The sequence below is a fragment of the Ursus arctos genome, unplaced genomic scaffold, assembly GCF_023065955.2.
Source record: "Ursus arctos isolate Adak ecotype North America unplaced genomic scaffold, UrsArc2.0 scaffold_29, whole genome shotgun sequence".
Lineage (NCBI taxonomy): Eukaryota > Metazoa > Chordata > Mammalia > Carnivora > Ursidae > Ursus > Ursus arctos.
In genome coordinates, this window is record NW_026622974.1 from 19539849 (window position 1) to 19558915 (window position 19067).

General features: G+C 35.1%; 1 protein-coding gene across 7 annotated transcripts in view; it reads left to right on the forward strand.

Annotated features, from left to right (window-relative positions):
* Positions 1-16235, forward strand: part of PHF3 (PHD finger protein 3) — an 84551-nt gene extending 68316 nt beyond the window's left edge. For all 7 annotated transcript variants that reach the window (XM_026507143.4, XM_026507140.4, XM_026507141.4 and 4 more), the window contains 10 exons: positions 2242-2389; positions 2472-2628; positions 4038-4154; positions 5940-6071; positions 6833-6968; positions 7425-7620; positions 8133-8280; positions 10492-10581; positions 12707-12902; positions 13370-16235. In XM_026507143.4, the coding sequence (XP_026362928.1) occupies positions 2242-2389; positions 2472-2628; positions 4038-4154; positions 5940-6071; positions 6833-6968; positions 7425-7620; positions 8133-8280; positions 10492-10581; positions 12707-12902; positions 13370-15492 (3443 nt within the window). In that variant the 3' untranslated portion in view covers positions 15493-16235. The remainder of the gene's footprint in view (positions 1-2241; positions 2390-2471; positions 2629-4037; positions 4155-5939; positions 6072-6832; positions 6969-7424; positions 7621-8132; positions 8281-10491; positions 10582-12706; positions 12903-13369) is intronic.
* The last annotated feature ends 2832 nt before the right edge of the window (positions 16236-19067 follow it).

A 19067-nucleotide genomic window follows, 5' to 3' on the forward strand; every position in this document is an offset into this window, starting at 1 on the left:
GGTTTCAAGGTAGAAACAAGCTTGGTATTTGAGGAGCACGAGAGCCACTATGCAGTGGTTAGACAATAATACATGGGATGGAATGATGGTCAAGATGAGTTCAGAGAAAATTATGTAGGAACTTTGAGGCCATGACAAAGAGTTTGTATTTTATTCTGAATGTAATGGGAAACCTTCAGAGGATTTTGTACAAGGGAATGATGGGTTACTCTTGTTTTACCTGAAGATTGGATTCTAGGAGAATAGGAGAGAATGAGGGTAGTTACAAGTCTGTAGCAATATCCTAGGAAAGAAATGATGGTAGCTTGGAACAGGTACAGTGGAGGAATGAGAAATGGTCAGAATCTGATATATTTTATAAAAGAATTGACTGAACTTGCTGGTGGATTAGTTACAGGTAGGTGAAAGAAAGAGAGTCTTAGCAGAGGATTAAATAAATGTTAGTACCATTTATTGAGAAAAACTAATTTGGGAGGAAAATTGAAAAATTATGTTTAGGTGTTTTAACTTTGAGCTGCCTTGATACCCAGGTAAAGACGTTTGAGTAAACTTTTGGCTGATGAGTCTGGAGTTTAGAGAACACTTCAAGGGGTGGTATATAAACAAGGGATTTATCAGTGCATAGTTATTTAAATCATGGACTTAGATAAAAACAGCTACAAAAGAGTTTGATAATGAAGAGGCAGAAGCAAAGCACTTGGGGGGCATATCAGCATTTAGAAGTTGAAAAGACAAGAGGTTCTCGCAAAGGAGACTAAAAGGTGGTCTGTGAGGTAAGAGAACTAAAGGTCCATGATGAAGTTTCAAGGAGGAGGGAATGATCAGTTGTGTTCAGTGTTGTCTGGACATCTAATAAGATGAGCACAGATCATATGTGATTAAGTGAAATGGAAATCATTGGTAACCTTGACTAGAATGGTTTTGGTGGAGCACTGGGGATAAAAGCCAGTTGTAGTGGTTTATGAAAGAATGGAAAGCGAGGAATCAGAGATACTGATTACTGTTTTAAAGAATTTTGCTGTTAAAGGGAACAGAAATGGTGTGGTAGCTAGAGGGATATGTGAGGTCAAGAATTTTTTGAGGGAGGTATAGCATGTTTGTAAGACTATGGAAATGATCCAGTAGAGAGAATTTGATGATGTAGTTGAGGGGTTCAAAATCCATGAAGAAACAAGAGGGGATAGGATTTACATAGAAGGGTTGGTCATAGAAAAGGACAGCTTATCCATTTTAATAGGGAAGATGATTGTATATGGTAGGAGGGAGGATAGATACAGGTAGGTTAGATTTGGTGATGGGAAGCTGTGATAGCTGTCATTTTCCTGTTTTCTTAATGAAATATGAAGTAAAAATCAAATGAGGTTGAACTTGGGGAAGGAGGTATTGTTGGTTTGAGAAGAAAGAAAAAGTGTGAAATAGATGTTTTGGGACGTGGGAGAGTGGATTTACTAGGAAAACTTAATAGGATTAGGACAGCAGATTGTTATCTACGTCATATTTGTGGTTATAAATTTAAAGTGAGATCTGTTAGCATCAGTGTTTATTTTTCTCCAGGTGCCTTCAGCTGTTTGTAGGCTATTTGGGTGAAGGATAAAGTTGGCTTTTATTGGGGTTGTGGTTTTGCAAATGCAGATATTTAAAGGGGAGAAGATAAAAGTGTTTAGTACGCAAGGGTGTGGTAATTATAATTGGTTATGTGAGAAAATGAGGCCACAAATGATAAAATGATAGATTTTAAGAATTGTTGGTATGTGGGTAGGAGAGGGTGAGGGGGCACCTGGCTGGCCCAGTCAGAAGAATATGCAATTCTTGATTGCGGGGTTGTGAGTTGGAGCCCCATGGGGTGTGTAGAGATTACTTAAATAATGGGGAACAAAATAAGGGCATATGCGTTTCATAGCTTTAGGCCACTTTTTAGTCACTTAATTTGTCATTAAAAGTCATTTAAAGTAGAATTTCTTTTTTTTTAATTGAGGTATAGTTGGCATATAACGTTATGTTAGTTTCAGGTGTATGACAATGATTGGATGTTTGTATATATTACAAAATGATAATAAGTCTAGTTAACATCTGTCACCATCATAGATGAATTTTAATGTCAGAAATATTTCAGTATAGAATTTGGGTTCTGATTTCTAAATAGTGATTTTTTAAATCAGTTTTGTTTATAAACTTACATTATGCATTAAAAAGGAAGATATCTTTTTAAAAACAATGAGTTTTGATAATTGTTTAAATTAGGGGCTCATGAGAAGCAAGAGATAAAAAAGAAGAAAATTGAAAAGGGAATGCCTAATATGCATCCTCCTGCCACTTCTACTTCCAAGCCTTCTGCAGATCAGATCAGACAAAGTGTCAGACATTCCCTCAAAGACATTCTTATGAAAAGGTAACACACATTATTATTATAGAAGATTGAATAATGTATGCTTCACGTATTTGAAGAATAATTGAATTATTCTAATTTTAAGACTTACAGACTCAAATTTGAAGGTACCAGAGGAAAAAGCAGCAAAAGTTGCCACAAAAATTGAAAAAGAGCTTTTTTCTTTTTTTCGGGACACAGATGCTAAATATAAGAACAAATACCGAAGTTTGATGTTCAATCTGAAAGATCCTAAAAACAATGTAAGTATGTTTTGTTCATGTCTACGGATATTTATGCTTCCAGCTTTCCTGAATACATTGGAATTTAAGATTATAATGCAATAGATCTATAATTTATTTCTTTAAGTGAGACTGTCATTTTAATAGTCTTTTGCTACTGAACTGAGTTATGAATTCTGCATAGTAGTGACTAATGTTATATAATGAGTGTATTGAAATGTAAAATATAAGTCATCTTAACCTGATTTATGTGAATTTTCTTTCCTTTTTGTCCCTTATTTAATCCAATTTATTAAAAATTCATTCATATGTATTCTTTAAAATTGCTGTTAAGCCAAAATTCATAACAAACACTATATTGGTACTTCTGATTTAAATCTAAAAATAGAGTAACACTCCTTAAGAAAATAAATTACATTTAGGTAAAAAAGAATACTATTTTAAAACATTTTGTTAATTTAAATATGATTTTAATTCTAAATATCTTTTAGCAATGAAGCAAACGTTACTTGAACTGTTAATCATTTCCTGGCATTTCTTGTTTGGGACTTAGAGTGTATCTAAAAGCTGTGTATGTGTAAATACAAACTCCTTGTATATTTGCTTAAGTTTTATAAGATTTTCACATAAGTGATAACAGCTTGTCAATTTGTATAATGATATTTGCAGTAGATAGTATGTGATATGAGGTATTTCCTTGAGGTATACTAACAGCTACTTAAGAAAAATCTACCTTGTACAACCTATCATTATGGTCCAGAGTTTCAGATACTTCTTGAATTATATAGTCTGGAAGCTTTTCTTCAGTAAGTAAACATTTATTTCCTTTAGGTTTCTTTCTTGCAGTAGGTTCTTTGCTCTGGAGTCCCCTCTAAGCCTGTTAGAACTTAAACATATGAAATCTTAAAAATATGAAAGACATCACATTCAGTAAAGTTCTTTTATGCAGTACCTTGCTATACTGCAGGTTGGCTATTATGACACAGTGTGTGTCCTTGGGAATACTCTGAGACAGAGTCTTTTTTGGGGGTAGTGGGGGAGAAGCAAGGAACAGTCTCAATACAATTTTTGGATAGACATAATGGTTCTACTGTATGCTTCTCCACTGTGTGTTGATTTTCATATGAAAGATACATTTTGCTGCCTTAGAATACAAGGCTGTCAATAAATTTTTCTGTAGTAGATAATATATAAATCATTAAACATTTGTAAATCAGGTTTTGAAATTGCATCTAATTATTTATTACAAGTTTTTATACAGCATTTCTTCTTTATTTTAAAAAATGTTTTTCTGGGGCGCCTGGCTGGCTCAGTCGGTGCAGCGTGCCACTCTTTATCTCAGGGTTACGAGTTCGAGCCCCACATTGGGTCCTGAGATTACTTAAAAAATGTTTTTCTCCCCCTTCATTCCCATTTTTAAATATTTCCAGATATTATTTAAAAAAGTACTGAAAGGAGAAGTAACCCCTGATCATCTTATAAGAATGAGTCCAGAAGAACTGGCTTCTAAAGAGTTAGCTGCATGGAGACGGAGAGAAAACAGACACGTAAGATTATCTATGAATATGTGTTTGACTATATCAGAACCTATATTTTTCAGTCGTAGGGGAAATATACACAGAGGTAATTTAACACAGAGTGCACAGTAATACAAACTTCCTGTTCTGTGCTTCTGAATTACTTATCCCCCATTAATCGAGTTCTTAAATTCAATCTTTTGTTTTTCTTTATCTCTGCTGCTTTTTTCTCATTTTTTCCAGTTATCAGATTACATAATTAACTTATATTTTGTTATGTTTTGTAAATCAGAAAGATGGGAAAATAGGCACATCTTGATCACATCCGTACTTTTCAAAAACACAATCTGAAAGTATTATGAATATTGGTAATTTGTAGCACTAGATTAAGTCAGAATGAAATTACCGGTGTATAATCCCTTACATTCAAAGGTTTCAAATGCCAAAAGCTCAGAAAAACAAGGTTTTCTTTCCCTTGACACATTTATTGATAAAACCTGATCCAAATTGTCATGTATGAATGTTCATATTTACAGAAATGTTGTAGGCTTTAAGTAGCTCATTCCCAGCCCAACTGAAGTCTTATGTAACATAAATAGTATGTGCACCATGGTCCGTTTTTAAAACTAAAAAATTCTGAAAGTAACCAATGAGTTTTCATTTGGGGATTGTGAACTTTGAAATACCTTTAAAGATTAAGTGAATATGTAACTTAGGGTTATTGTGACAGTGAGGTGACCACGTTATCTACTGTTTTGATTACAGCAGCCTCAGAATATTAGCTTTTTATTCTAGAAAATATTGGTTACTTATAGTTCATATGAACTCTACATGATTTATCTGATTTTTTTCCCCATAATTGCATCTCAGGCATTAAGCCTCCGTATAGGTCTTATGTCAAAACTAGTTTGAAGCACAAGGCCTTGATTTGATATATTATACTTATTCATATAATTTTTCCCCTTTCACCCTGTATAATTTTTTCCTTTTATGTTGAAAATAGTATCACCTCATCTTCTTTTCCTCCATCTCCCAAATATGCACATGCCTCTCTTCTGCTTTGAAACTGTGGCTACAAGTACCATATGCTTTGTAGACCAGCTTGTTCTTTCTTAGGGCATGTATCTGATTTCTTTCTTTAAAGGATGATTTGTACTTAACAAAGGCAAGATTAATGATGAGACCCATCTTTGCCTTTCTTAACCCATTGCACTCTTGACTACTTTTCGCTAGTTCTTGCTACACTTACTTAATATTTTGTTGCCAAGTTTGTTCAACTAAATTATCACTGTCACAGAGTATGCTTAGTCAGGAGACAACTGATAGGGGACTACATACATTATAATTTTTGGTGTTTGAGTAAACTTCCATTATTTAGGGGGATGTTAAGAACATCAAGTTAGAAATCCGAGGAAGATAATTCTCATTTCCCTGGTGACAGCTGGTCAAAAACTAAATCAGAAAGCAGATAAATACTATGTTTCAACCCTTTGCAGATTACATTGCACTTCAGTTGCCTCTGGTTAATTTACATGTGAATTTCTCAAGGTTTATAACCCCAGCACTTAAAATAGTTTCTGGCACTTGTAAGTACTCAATATATGTTTGTTGTTTGAGAGACCACCTAGACATTAAAAATCATCTGTGATGTTGCTTTCATTTTTAGATAAGCTCTTATTATTTAAAGCTGTACATTTGGAAATATGTATATTTTAATTGTGAAGTGTTTCTTTAAAATATTTCCTTTAGACCATAGAAATGATTGAGAAAGAGCAATTTTAATTGTGAAGTGTTTCTTTAAAATATTTCCTTTAGACCATAGAAATGATTGAGAAGGAGCAGAGAGAAGTGGAAAGACGACCAATCACAAAAATAACTCATAAAGGTGAAATTGAAATTGAGAGTGATGCCCCAATGAAAGAACAGGAAGCAGCCATGGAGATTCAGGTACAAATAATAAGATTCAAAAAAGGTTTATTTGTCTAAAACGTTCTTAAAGGTGAAAAGAATTTTTAAAAATGTATATAGTTTAAAGTAGTTCATTTTATTGGTTTCATGGTTTTTTGAGAGGGTTTGCAATATTGTTTCTCTGCATTTAGTATGCAGACTATCTGCATCACAAGCACTTGTTAAACACTTGTTAAAATATAGATACCTGGGGTCTCGGTGACTTGGTGAATTCTTCAGTAGGCCTAAGTGCTTCTTAGGTAGACTGTGTGGTGTGAGAGCTTGGTACAGCTTTTCTTATTTTCAAATATCAGTGAGGAAATAATATGAAATCTTGTCAGAGGCCTTAAAGAATGAGGAATGTCTGAGTTTTTGCTCTACTTTAAGTCATAATTAATATCTAGCATTTATTTTTTAAAGAAATAGTGAAGGGGGGGCACATGGGTGCTACAGTCAGTTGAGCGGCTGACTCTTGGATTTGCTCAAGTGGTGATCTCAGGGTTGTGAAATTGAGCCCCACGTCACGCTCCGTGCTCAGTGTAGAGTCTGCTTGAGAGTCTCTCTCCTCCTCTCCCTCTGCCTCCCCCCTCCTTGCTCGCTCGCTCTAAATAAATCAAATCTTTAAAATAAAAAAAATAGTGACAACCTATGAATGGAACAGTTTTCATTTTAGAAAATATCCATATGAAATATAAGTTGATTTTAATAATTAGGGCCAAATTTTGTCTGCTAAAACTTTTTACTTTTTTTTTTTTTTTAAGGAACCTACAGCTAACAAATCATTGGAAAAGACAGAAGGAACTGAAAAACAGAAAGAAGAGATTGATTCTATGTCCAAAGATACCACTAGTCAACACAGACAACATCTTTTTGATCTTAACTGTAAAATTTGCATAGGTAATTGGAAATTTTTCTTTCTGAAATGTTGCTTTCATTTTGAAAGAGAGATACTTGTATTTGTAATTTAAGTAGGTTTTTGTTTTCTCTGAATTGGGGGTGAGGTACCTGCTCACTCCCTTTGAGGAGTAGCACCTTTTTTGAGTGGCTGGTCTTCAGAGTTGAGGTAAAGTTTGATACTGTGGTATAGTTTACGATCTAGAATAAATTGTACTATTTAAGATCTGAACTTAACAATCCTGGGGCAGAAGACTAGAATTTAAGCATTAGAGTAGGTATCAGAAATGTTGGGCAGTTGTGATGGTATTGTCATTTATTAAGTGAAGGAGTAAAATAGCATTCATATTTTATTATCATATATAACAAATGAAAATAGTAACTCTAGAAGCAGAATGGATGAAGTTATAGAAATTTCAGTTTACAAAAATGGTTTATGTTTGTGTCATCTGGTGTTAGGTCGAATGGCACCACCTGTAGATGATCTTTCTCCAAAAAAAGTTAAAGTTGTTGTTGGAGTATCTCGTAAACATTCAGATAATGAAGCAGAAAGTATAGCAGATGCACTGTCTTCAACCTCAAATATTTTGGCTTCTGAATTTTTTGAAGAGGAGAAACAAGAGTCTCCAAAGTCAACATTCTCTCCTGCTCCACGGTAATTTTCTCTTAGCTACAATTTCTATAATAATCATTATAGATATTTGCCAGATTATACTTGGAGGTATAAAACAAAAAGGTAACCTATTTCTTAGAAACCTTTCTTTTGAGAAAGTAACTGTACCTTTTTAAACATTAAACTAATTGAGATAGAAGAATAAGACGACTCAAAATTAATTTAGATTTGAGTCTGTATGTGGGAACTTGACTTTAAAATTCCATTTAATTATGTTGGTCCCAAGAGGCAGGACATAGGTCATTGAAGAAAAATTGCTTGTACTTTTCTGTACCTTCATCTAAGCCATCCATGAAAGATGATTTTGAAAACATGACCATGTAAATATGAATGTAGTTTTTTATAAAGTGAAAGTCTAAACTCTTTAATCAATAGTCTTTACATATTTTGGCTTTATTTACATGCTAAAATAGAAATAATTGATGACTTAGTAGAAAATGGATTTATTCATGAGCAGATTTTTAAGGCTGAAAATTTTTAATGTCCTATTTTAGTCCAGAGATGCCTGGAACTGTTGAAGTTGAGTCTACCTTCCTGGCTCGATTGAACTTCATCTGGAAAGGTTTTATCAACATGCCTTCTGTGGCAAAATTTGTTACCAAAGCCTACCCAGTGTCTGGTTCCCCCGAGTATTTGACAGAGGTACTGTGAACTTCTCTGCCCTTTTCTGCTCGGACTCGGATTGGCATATGTGTTTCAAAAGCAGTAGAAGAGAAAACAATATTATAAATAATAAAAGTATTAAATGGTAAAATTATTTTCATTCATAAGAAAAATATTGACAATAATCCTTAAACTATTCAGTTAATGGAACTGTGAGTTCACAAATGGAGTTTTTGAACTATAGATAACTGTGTTCTGAAAGTTTTAAACCCACATGTCCTATACTCTAAGATGTGTTTTACTATGTCAGAGAATTAAAAATTAATGGGAGTCTGCATGGATAGCTTAAGTTTTTCCTTAAATGTAGACTTGATAAAAGATTGACCTGCTTAGTATGGTCTTCAGTGTTAGCCTGTCAGGAAGATTTTTCCTTGTTAACAGTTCTCATTCTCCTGTTGTTTATGTTTCCCCAGCTGTATGAGTACAGTTCTTAATGCCTCTTTCTGTGAATGAGATGCAGGTTATAGTTGAAATGTTACAGCAAGTTGACGGTCTCATGAGACCAATGACTGTAGTTGCTGCAGGTTTTATATGTGAAGGAATTGGAAGGAACTCTTATGCATATGGAAAATAAGCAACTATACTATTGTATTATAAATGAGAAAATATGACATTTTTAAATTATTTTGAAGAAAGTTGTATATTTCTGTGTTTATGCAGAAGGAAAATAAATCAGTACACGTGTACTGTATTTTTGTTGAGATTATATTTTTCTGTTACGTTCATATCTAACATTAACTTTTCCCATTCATTCTCAGTCTGCTGACCATGAAGGCAAAAATTAAAAAAAAATTTTTTTTTTCCAAAAGCCTAAATCATATATATGCCTGGTTTTTTTTTTCTAAGACTAACATAAACTTTACTTTTTTTTGTATTCAGCTGAAATTAAATTTTTTTAATTTTAATTTTTTAAAGATATTTACTTAATTATTAGAGCACATTTTTAAAAATTTTAAAAAATATTTAATAAATAATTATTTATTAGAGAGAGAGAGAGAGAGCACAAGCAGGGAGAGTGGCAGGCAGAGGGAGAGGAAGAAGGAGACTCCCCGTTGAGCACAGAGCCTGATGTCAGGCTCAATCCCAGGGCCCTGAGATCATGACCTGAGCCAAATAAGCAACTGAGCCACCCTGAAATTAGTTTATGTGTAATGTGGCTGAACTAATGTTGATCAGTGTATTTGTTTACCATTATGTCTTAATAAACAACCTAATTATTTTACATATAGTTTGCTAAAAAAATATTTTAGAAGCATTGATTTTATAAGAGGAAAATTAAATGGACCCATGATGTTCTTCTTTTTGAACAAATCTGTTTAGAAATGTAGTCTTTGATCAATCTGTGGTAACAGGAGCTCTTTTAAATGGGAAAGAAGTCCTAAACAATGAAATTTGATCTTAAACAAAAACTATTCTCCTTTCTGAGCAAGTTTTTATGTGGTAGCTTTCCTGAATTCTACCTTTGCTTTCTGCTTATTTTTAGTTTAGGACCAAAATCCCAAGTAAATATTTAAAGCAATTAATAATTTAAATAAACTTAATTGAATTTAATATCAATTAATTATGCTTTTCATGAATTTTCCCAGCTTAGAAAAATAGAAATATACTGATTAGTTTTAAATATTTTCAATTTACACAGTTAACTGATTTTATATATAGTCATCTATTTTCAGAAAGATTCTACCATTTAAAAAAATGAATTTGCATTATTACAATGTTATTCTCTGCTGTGTAAAAATATGCTCTATAATTAAACTTAACTTCTGAAATCCAGCTGTTAATGATTAAATGATATCCTTGCCCACTACCAACCAGAAGGGGAGGCAGGCTAGGGGGAGGTTGGAGAAGAAAAACAATCTCTAATATTCTGAAGTCTGTTGTATTTTTTCTGGATTGTCAATGTGTCATATGCTTGCCACTACCCCTTTACTTCCTGTCTTTCCTGCTGAGAACTGACATGACCTCAGATTCCATCTCAGTTGTATCTTGGGTACCCACCCTAGTTATTTGGAGTTGACATTTGAGGTAAAGCCTGATTTCTGCCCCTGCACTTTATGTTCTGTGATGCAAATCTTTTTATTTACTTGTTTTTTATTACCATTTCAAATTAGTCTTAGAGCTAAATTTAAATTAATTATGACTGTTACAATATATTCTGTATATGTTGCTCACTTTCATTTTTTATTGTAGGATCTACCAGATAGTATTCAAGTAGGTGGCAGGATATCACCTCAGACAGTTTGGGATTATGTTGAAAAAATTAAAGCATCAGGAACCAAGGTAAGGAGAATTTCTTTAGTTATACCAGCATGAGAGAATATTTGAAAAGTAAATCACTGAGAGTTCTTTATGCAGGGTACCCTGGGGGAAGGAGCCAATACAAATTCTGAATTTACATAGTATGCCTGACAAAACTGAACTAAAGCCATCTGCTAAGGCTCCGAACAGCCCAGCATTCCTTTTGTGGGTTTTTCTTTCCTTCTGGTATGCTTTCTTAGTGATTTCTGTGTCAGTGTTTTGGAAGAAATGTTTTAGAATTAAGTATTGCGATTCCTCCTGAAATTTTGCCTTGTTTTGATTATAGACATTTGTTTACTTAGGGCATAGGCTAAGCTGCTGCAACAAGAGGACCCTAAAAGTATAATGGCTCAAAGAATATAGAAGTTTATTTTTTTAAATATCAGTGGTTCAGAGTAGTTCTTGGGCTCTGGTTCTACAAGATCATTCAGGGCCCAGTCTCCTTTTATCTTATTATTTGGCTATTTCCAAGAGTGTTACCCTTATCAAACATGGTCAGAGCTGACTTATCAACCTCAAGTGGGAAAAATGAAGAATGCCAGTCTAGTTGTTTTAAAAGCAAGACGTGAAAATTGCTGTTAGCATTTCACTTCCTCTAACTTCCATTGGCAAGAACTTTTTAGTAATGTAGCCTTATGTAAGCTGCTAAGAAGGCTGGGAAATGTAATCTCTGGAAATGTTGTCTCTGTTGGATGGTGATATGCCCAGCTTCAAAGGCTTCTTTTTGTAATAGGAGGAAGGGAAGAGAATAGATAGTTGGTGATAATTAGTAGCCTGTATCACAATATTATTTTTTCTCTCTCTATATATATTTTCTATCATTTCTTTAACTTGTAGAACAATACTACACAGGAAAATTTACATTAGAAGAAATTTTTTTTCCCTCCACGGATGATAGTACCTAGCATATTACAGATATTAAAAAAATAAATCTTAAATAAGTGAACATTAATTTTTTATCTTTTTCTTAAGATTAGACATGTCTAGTAAGATTAGAAATAATCCAAAGTGGATGATCTCTAGGTAAAAAGAATATATATTTTTCAATAATTGATTTTAGAATTTAAATTGATACAGTGTTAGAATACAAATAAATCTTGAAGCGCTATAAAAATGTTACATTTATTTGCTATCACGTCTCATAATAGTAAAAGTCAAGGGAAAGCAATTGGGAAGGTATTACCCTTGGACATTTTGGGAATCACTCTTCATCTACCCATATATTTCTGCCTAACACTTTATAGTATACCTCCTTCCTGAACTGACTGAAATAGAGGTAATAGTTGTTACCTCTGAAAAATAGTTCAGATGACCTTTTATAAGAGGTAGAGCCATAGTTTAGCTCATTCGTAAGTTTTCTTTAGGAACTTGCGTCAATTTAGGCTTTGTAGCAGTTCTGGCTCTCTCCATTTTGACTATGTACCTTCATGAAAAGGCATCCATTTTTTTTACATTACCAAATTAATACTACGTTGGGACTCTCTTTTCTATTGGAAACATAACCTAGAACCCAGAGGCACACAAATAAGTTCCTGAGTAAGCCAGATGATTCTACAAAATTTATGGCCTTTGTGTATTTGAATTCTTTCACCCAGCCTCTTTTATTTCTAAATCCAGTCCCTGTAAATGGGTTTTTCAGTGGATTTGAGTGTTTTTGTGTGTGTGTATATGGCAGGGTGGTGGTGGTAGGTGATATTAATTTTCAGTGTGCTGAAAACACAGGCAGCCCTTTGTGAAGGTTATAACATATAAATATAAAAACACATAAACATATAAATAAGGAGATAGTGTAAACACCAAATGACTTGGGTTTAAATATGTTCTCTATCACTGAAAATTGTGTCACCTTGAGCAAATTAATTACCTGGGGACTCAGTGTCTTATGGGACACTTTCAGATAAAACAAATCTATTAGTGGATCTGCAAAGATCTTTTCCTAAGAGTTGCTTCCCTTTACTATTTTTATCTGCATTTAAGTTGGTAAATCATGTTATTTGGTAATCATCCTTATAAAATTTACTAGATTATTACTAATTGAGAAATGATATTTAAAACCAAGCTGTTCTTTAGGTTATTTTAAATAATCATTCATTATTTTCTTGAATAGGAAATTTGTGTGGTTCGCTTTACACCCGTAACTGAAGAGGATCAAATTTCTTATACTTTGCTGTTTGCATACTTCAGTAGCAGAAAGCGCTATGGAGTAGCTGCTAACAACATGAAGCAGGTTAAAGATATGTACCTTATTCCTTTGGGTGCTGCAGATAAAATTCCACACCCTCTTGTGCCTTTTGATGGACCTGGTAGGTATACATTTTAATAATAGAGTATGAATAAAATAAAGCGGGAGGTGAGACCAGAGTGACAAAATGGACTCTGCTTTCCTTCTCAGGATCCAGCCCTCTAGAGCTGACTTGACAGGGCAGGCACCCATTTAATAGGCTGTAATAAGCTAGATGCAAAAATGTAACCTTCATTGTAATGATTGAAAATGACTATTTTTATTTATTTATATTTTTTAAAGATTTTTTAAAAATTTATTTAACAGAGAGAGAGAGTGTGCACACGCACACAAGTGGGACCGGAGGGGGTTGGTGGCAGGCAGAAGGAGAGGGAGAAGCAGACTCCCTGCTGAGCAGGGAGCCCAACGTGGGGCTCTGTCCCAGGACCCTGGGATCATGATCTGAGCCAAAGGCAGACACTTAACCGACTGAGCCACCCAGGTGCCCTGAAAAATGACTATTAATTGATGTTTTTTTATTTGATACAGGGCTGGAACTGCATAGACCTAATCTGTTGTTGGGCTTAATTATCCGTCAAAAACTGAAGCGGCAACATAGTGCTAGTGCTAGTACTAGTCATACAGCTGAGACTTCTGAAAGTGTACCAATGGCTTTGCCACCTGATAAAAAAAGTAAAATAGACGTTTCCACAGAAGAAACACCAGAGGAAGAAAATGACTTTTTTAATTCTTTTACAACTGTATTACATAAGCAGAGAAATAAGCCTCAGCAAACTCTTCAGGAAGACCTTCCGACAGTAATTGAACCTTTAGTGGAAGTCACCAAACAGGAGCCACCAAAACCTTTAAGATTCCTTCCTGGGGTATTGATTGGCTGGGAAAATCAGCCATCTACTCTGGAATTAGCAAATAAACCTCTTCCTGTGGACGATATACTTCAGAGCCTTTTGGGCACTACTGGTCAGGTATATGAACAGGATCAGTCAGTGATAGAACAGAGCACTCTCAAAGAAATTCCATTTATAAATGAGCAAGCCGACCCCAAAGCAGAGAAAATAGATAAAGTGGAAGCAACTGATGGCGAAGCCAAGGAGGTGAAGGTTAAAGTAGATGACCTTTCAGAATCTACAGGTAATTCAGTAGTAGGAGAAGAAACATCAATAATGGGGTCATCTTCCATTTCTCCTGGACCTTTGACAAGTCTTAGCCTCAGAGGTAAGCCACCAGATGTTTCTACAGAAGCATTCTTAACAAATTTATCAATTCAGTCAAAACAGGAGGAAACTGTGGAGAATAAAGAGAGAACATTAAAAAGACAGCTGCTGCCAGATCAAGAGAATAATTTGCAAGATAATCGGACTTCAAATACTAGTTCTCCGTGCAGGTCTAATGTAGGAAAAGGAAACATAGACAGTAATGTCAGTTGCAGTGAAAACCTTGTTGCTAATACAACAAGGTCCCCACAGTTTATCAACCTGAAACGGGATCCTAGACAAGCAGCAGGACGAAGTCAGCAGATAACTGCTTCAGAAAGCAAAGATGGAGATAATTGCCGGAATGGAGAGAAACATACCCTGCCTAGTCTGTCACACAAGGAGCACTTAACAGAACAAATCAATGTAGAGGAAAAGTTGTCTTCTGTAGAGAAAAACTCGTGTGTTCAGCAGGGTGATAATTCAGGGGTTGCACAAAACTCACCGTCAGTAGAAAACGTACACACTTCTCAAACAGAACAAGCAAAACCCTTACAGGAGGATATTTTAATGCAAAATATTGAAACTGTGCACCCATTTCGAAGAGGATCGACAGCAGCATCATCTCATTTTGAAGTTGGAAACACATGTCAATCAGAATTTCCTTCTAAAAGCATCAGCTTTACTTCCAGAAGCACCAGCCCCAGAACAAGTGCAAACTTTTCACCCATGAGGCCACAGCAGCCCAACCTTCAGCATCTCAAGTCCAGCCCCCCTGGATTTCCATTTCCAGGGCCTCCTAATTTTCCCCCACAAAGCATGTTTGGATTTCCACCACATTTACCACCCCCTTTACTTCCCCCTCCAGGCTTTGGCTTTGCTCAAAATCCCATGGTTCCCTGGCCACCTGTTGTTCATCTGACAGGCCAGCCACAACGTATGATGGGTCCCCTTTCACAAACATCAAGGTATATAGGCCCACAAAATTTTTACCAGGTTAAAGACATTCGAAGACCAGAAAGGCGCCATAGTGACCCTTGGGGTAGGCCAGATCAACAGCAACTGGATAGGCCATTTAATAGGGGTAAAGGAGATCGACAGAGGTTTTATAGTGATTCACACCATTTGAAAAGAGAGCGACACGAAAAGGAATGGGAGCAAGAATCTGAAAGGCATAGACGCAGAGACAGAACCCAAGACAAGGACAGAGACAGAAAAAGCAGGGAGGAAGGGCACAAAGATAAAGAGAGGGCACGGTTATCACATGGTGATCGAGGAGCAGATGGAAAAGCAAGCCGGGATAGTAGGAATGTAGACAAGAAACCAGATAAACCTAAAAGTGAAGACCATGAAAAGGACAAAGAACGAGAGAAAAGTAAACATAGAGAAGGCGAAAAGGACAGAGATAGGTACCACAAAGATAGGGACCACACTGACAGAGCTAAAAGCAAAAGGTAAAATTTGCAGGCTGCTTCAAGATTACATTTAAATAACTGAAATGTTGTATCTTAAAAACTTTATGATTGCCTGCTAGGATTGTGCCATCTTTTAAATTTTTAATATTGGTGGTTTGCAGAACAATAAAATCTGTGTGTTGGTGCAGGGCGCTCTCTGTACCAGTGCCCATCATCCCTTCTTCATACCAACTGTCCCTAGTTATAGGAATTTAATATTTTTAAAAGTTTTACATTGCTGTATATTCAAAGATTTGTTTTATTAATACGCAATAAAGGCTTAGAAATTTTAGTTTTATTCCTTACTTGGTAAATATGGTTAACTATGGAATATATTTACTGCCTCTAGTGAATGTCCTTTATATAATGACTAATTTGAGAGTAATGTGTGCTCTGTAAGTTTGTTTTAAATTGCACTGTTTTTAAAGAAACTGTAGAGGAGCAACAGAAAGTCAAGCAACTTCATAATCAGATTATATTAATCATTTAGTTGAGCAGGTTTTGACTAAGAATCAGATGCCCAAGGAGTACTTTTATTGCTTTAATCTGCACTCATTGAAGGCATTTATTACCATATACTACAACTTTGTGGTAGGCCATTTTTTTTCCTTTTCATTTTTGGCTCTTTGGAAACTTGAATACTTAAGCTTGTACATGATCTTGTGTTTTGCTATCCTTTTTACTGTAAAATGTAAATATTTTAAGGGATATTTTGATTCTAAATATGATAAAAGAATTTCTCACCTATTTTGTGTGTGTGATTTGAAATTCAGTAGTAAAAGTATTTCTTCTTTGAAGCTTTAATTATCAGATACTAAACTCTTTCTCCGCCAAGAACATACAGGTAATAGCTCTCTATGTCAGGCAGTTGATGAGGGGGAAAAACAATTTCTGTGTCATAGATTACAAGCTATTGAGATAAATCATGTAGTTCTAAAGAGGTTAAAATTGAGAACTACCAATGAAAAAGTGTGTAGCTATAACCCATTATATAGTTATGTTTCTGAAAACTTGTATACCATCAAAATTTGGTACAGACTAATCATTTTACAGAACTTTTAAGAGAAACGTGGTGTGAATCTCTTTGTAAAATGTGTAATTAACTCTAATTTGTTGGTGGAGGTGGCGGCGGGGGGGGATAACTACAGTTCTGTATGCTGGTTTTGCTTGAAATAGAAAGCACATGGAGGCTATTGTTAATCCAAATTTAAATTTATTTACACCCTAAATTACCTACTGTATTGATTGCTATAATTTAAAGCAATAGCTATCAAAAGATACTAGCACTTGAGACCAAAAAAGAGAGGGAAAAAATAGTATTTTTACTCCTCTATATTAATGAAGAAAAATATAAATGACTTCACAAAATTAAAAAGATAAAGTTGTCTTAAGAAGTCCCAAGATTATAGTTAAAAATAACTTTGGAAATTAAATCAGCTTTGCTAGTCTCACTGAAGAGAAAAGGTTGTAAATTCAAAACCAAATATTTTGTCTAATTTGCAATAATTTGCAGCCCTTTTTTGTCATCCTTATCCTCTGCAATTAATCATCATAAAAGTTCTGAAACAGAGGACTTGTATTTAAATAAAGTTTGTTTAATTTGGGCTTACTTTTCTTTTGGAAATTAACTTGTTAGTTTGTAAACAAAACCTAAAGGCATCTTTTGCACCATTATGAAGAAATTGTTTTCAGGGTTTTACAAAAAAAAAAAAACAACCAACCAAACAAAAACCCACCTCAAACCAAAAAGTTAGCTTTTTGATTTCAAGTATGTATGTTGTTAGTAAATCTGCTTTCTCTGATTTATCTGGTTGTGGGGTTGAGCAGACACTGGATTTTTTTTTTTTTTTTTTACAAGGTACAAGTAGAGAAGAATGGGTTAATCAATGGAAGAAAGCCTTTAAGTTAGTTTTTGATTGCTTCTTAGTAAGTTTCTTGTATATATTGTTGCGATGCTTGCTTTAAAGTTCTTTCTTTGTATCTCATTAGAACATGATACATTCTTGTAGACGCTCCTATTAGTAGTGGTGGCCATCTCCTGGGATTACAGAGCTAAGTGTTACAACCAAGTTTTTTGACCCCTTGTTGATGGAAATATTGTGGAGAGTGGGGAAGTATAGGCATATTGACTGAGAGGTGAAGAAGACTACCTTAGAAGTCTCTTGAGGAAACCTAGAAAAATTTAAAAATTTGCCCAAGGTTAGACTGCTATTGGCAGAACTGAATTCTAGCTCAGTTCTAGTTTTCTCCAAGGATTATGTGCATGCCAGTTGTATGAGAATTGGGAACAGGAGAGAAAGACAAAAGCCTGATTACTGTAGATCTCTTCCATATTCCCTTTCCTCCCTATTCCACCACCCTGTCTGAAACCCTTTATTGAACATTCAATCCAACTCCTCAAAGTGAGCAGGAAGACACAAAAACCTGTGGTTCCCTTGTGTAGATTTGCAAAGTTTATATCCATTTCAAATCCCAATTCTCAAGTCTTATTTTCTGTTGCTTATTTTCTATTGCTGCTGTGACAAATTATTCAAAATTTAGTGGCTTAAATTTATTGTACATTTCCGTAGATCAGAAGTCTGAAGCAGATCTTAGCAGGGTGAGATTAGGGTGTCAGAAGAGTGCATTTCTTTTCTGGAAGTCTTAGGGGAAAATCCATTCCCCTTGCCTTTTCCAGCTTCTAGAGGCCACACACTTGCCCTGCGTCATGGTCCCTTGCATCATCTTCAAAGCCAACAACATGGGACCCAGCCTTTCTTGTGTTGCCATTTCTGATCCTTTGATTCCCTCTTCCACTTTGAAGGGCCATTGTGATTACATTGGGCCCACCCAGATAATCCAGGATAACCTTCATATTTTAAGGTCCACTGATAAGCAACCTAAAATGCCATCTGTGACCTCAGTTCCCTTTTTACCTATTTACAGGTTCCAGGGATTAGGATGTAGACAACTTTGAGGGGCCATTCTACTTACCATGATTCTTGACTTGATAATTCTAGCTTATGTGTGGGTGAACTAAGTTTTTGGAGTTTTAACAGATCTCAGACCATAGTAAATATGTTTAAGTTAAGAAAAATACAAACTCTAGAGAAGAAAATGGAGTTGACAGTTTAGCCACTTGGCTGTTAACACAGGTTTATGTATAGGTGTTAACATAGAAAACTAGTTAACTGGTAAATTTACAATCACGTTTTTAGTTTTTAATAGTAGCTTTTTTTTTTAAAAAGATCTTATTTATTTGACAAAGTGAGAGAGCATAAGCAGGGGGAGCAGCAGGCAGAGGAGAGGGAGAAGCAGGCTCCCTGTTGATCAGAGCTGTCTCTCCCCCCGCCCCCCCCCCCCTGCAGTGCAGGGCTCAATTCAGGGTCCTGGGATCATGACTTAAGCCATAGGCAGATGCTTAACCTACTGAGTTACCCTCCACCACCAGGCGTCCCAGTAGCTGTGTTTTTAGAGATGGATGTGAATTCAGTTTAAATGCATTATGAGAGCTAACAAATCAGATTTTATTAAAGCAAATAGTTTACTTAATTTTAGCATTTAAATATTACCAGTTGCACTGTTGCAGTCTCAGATCCC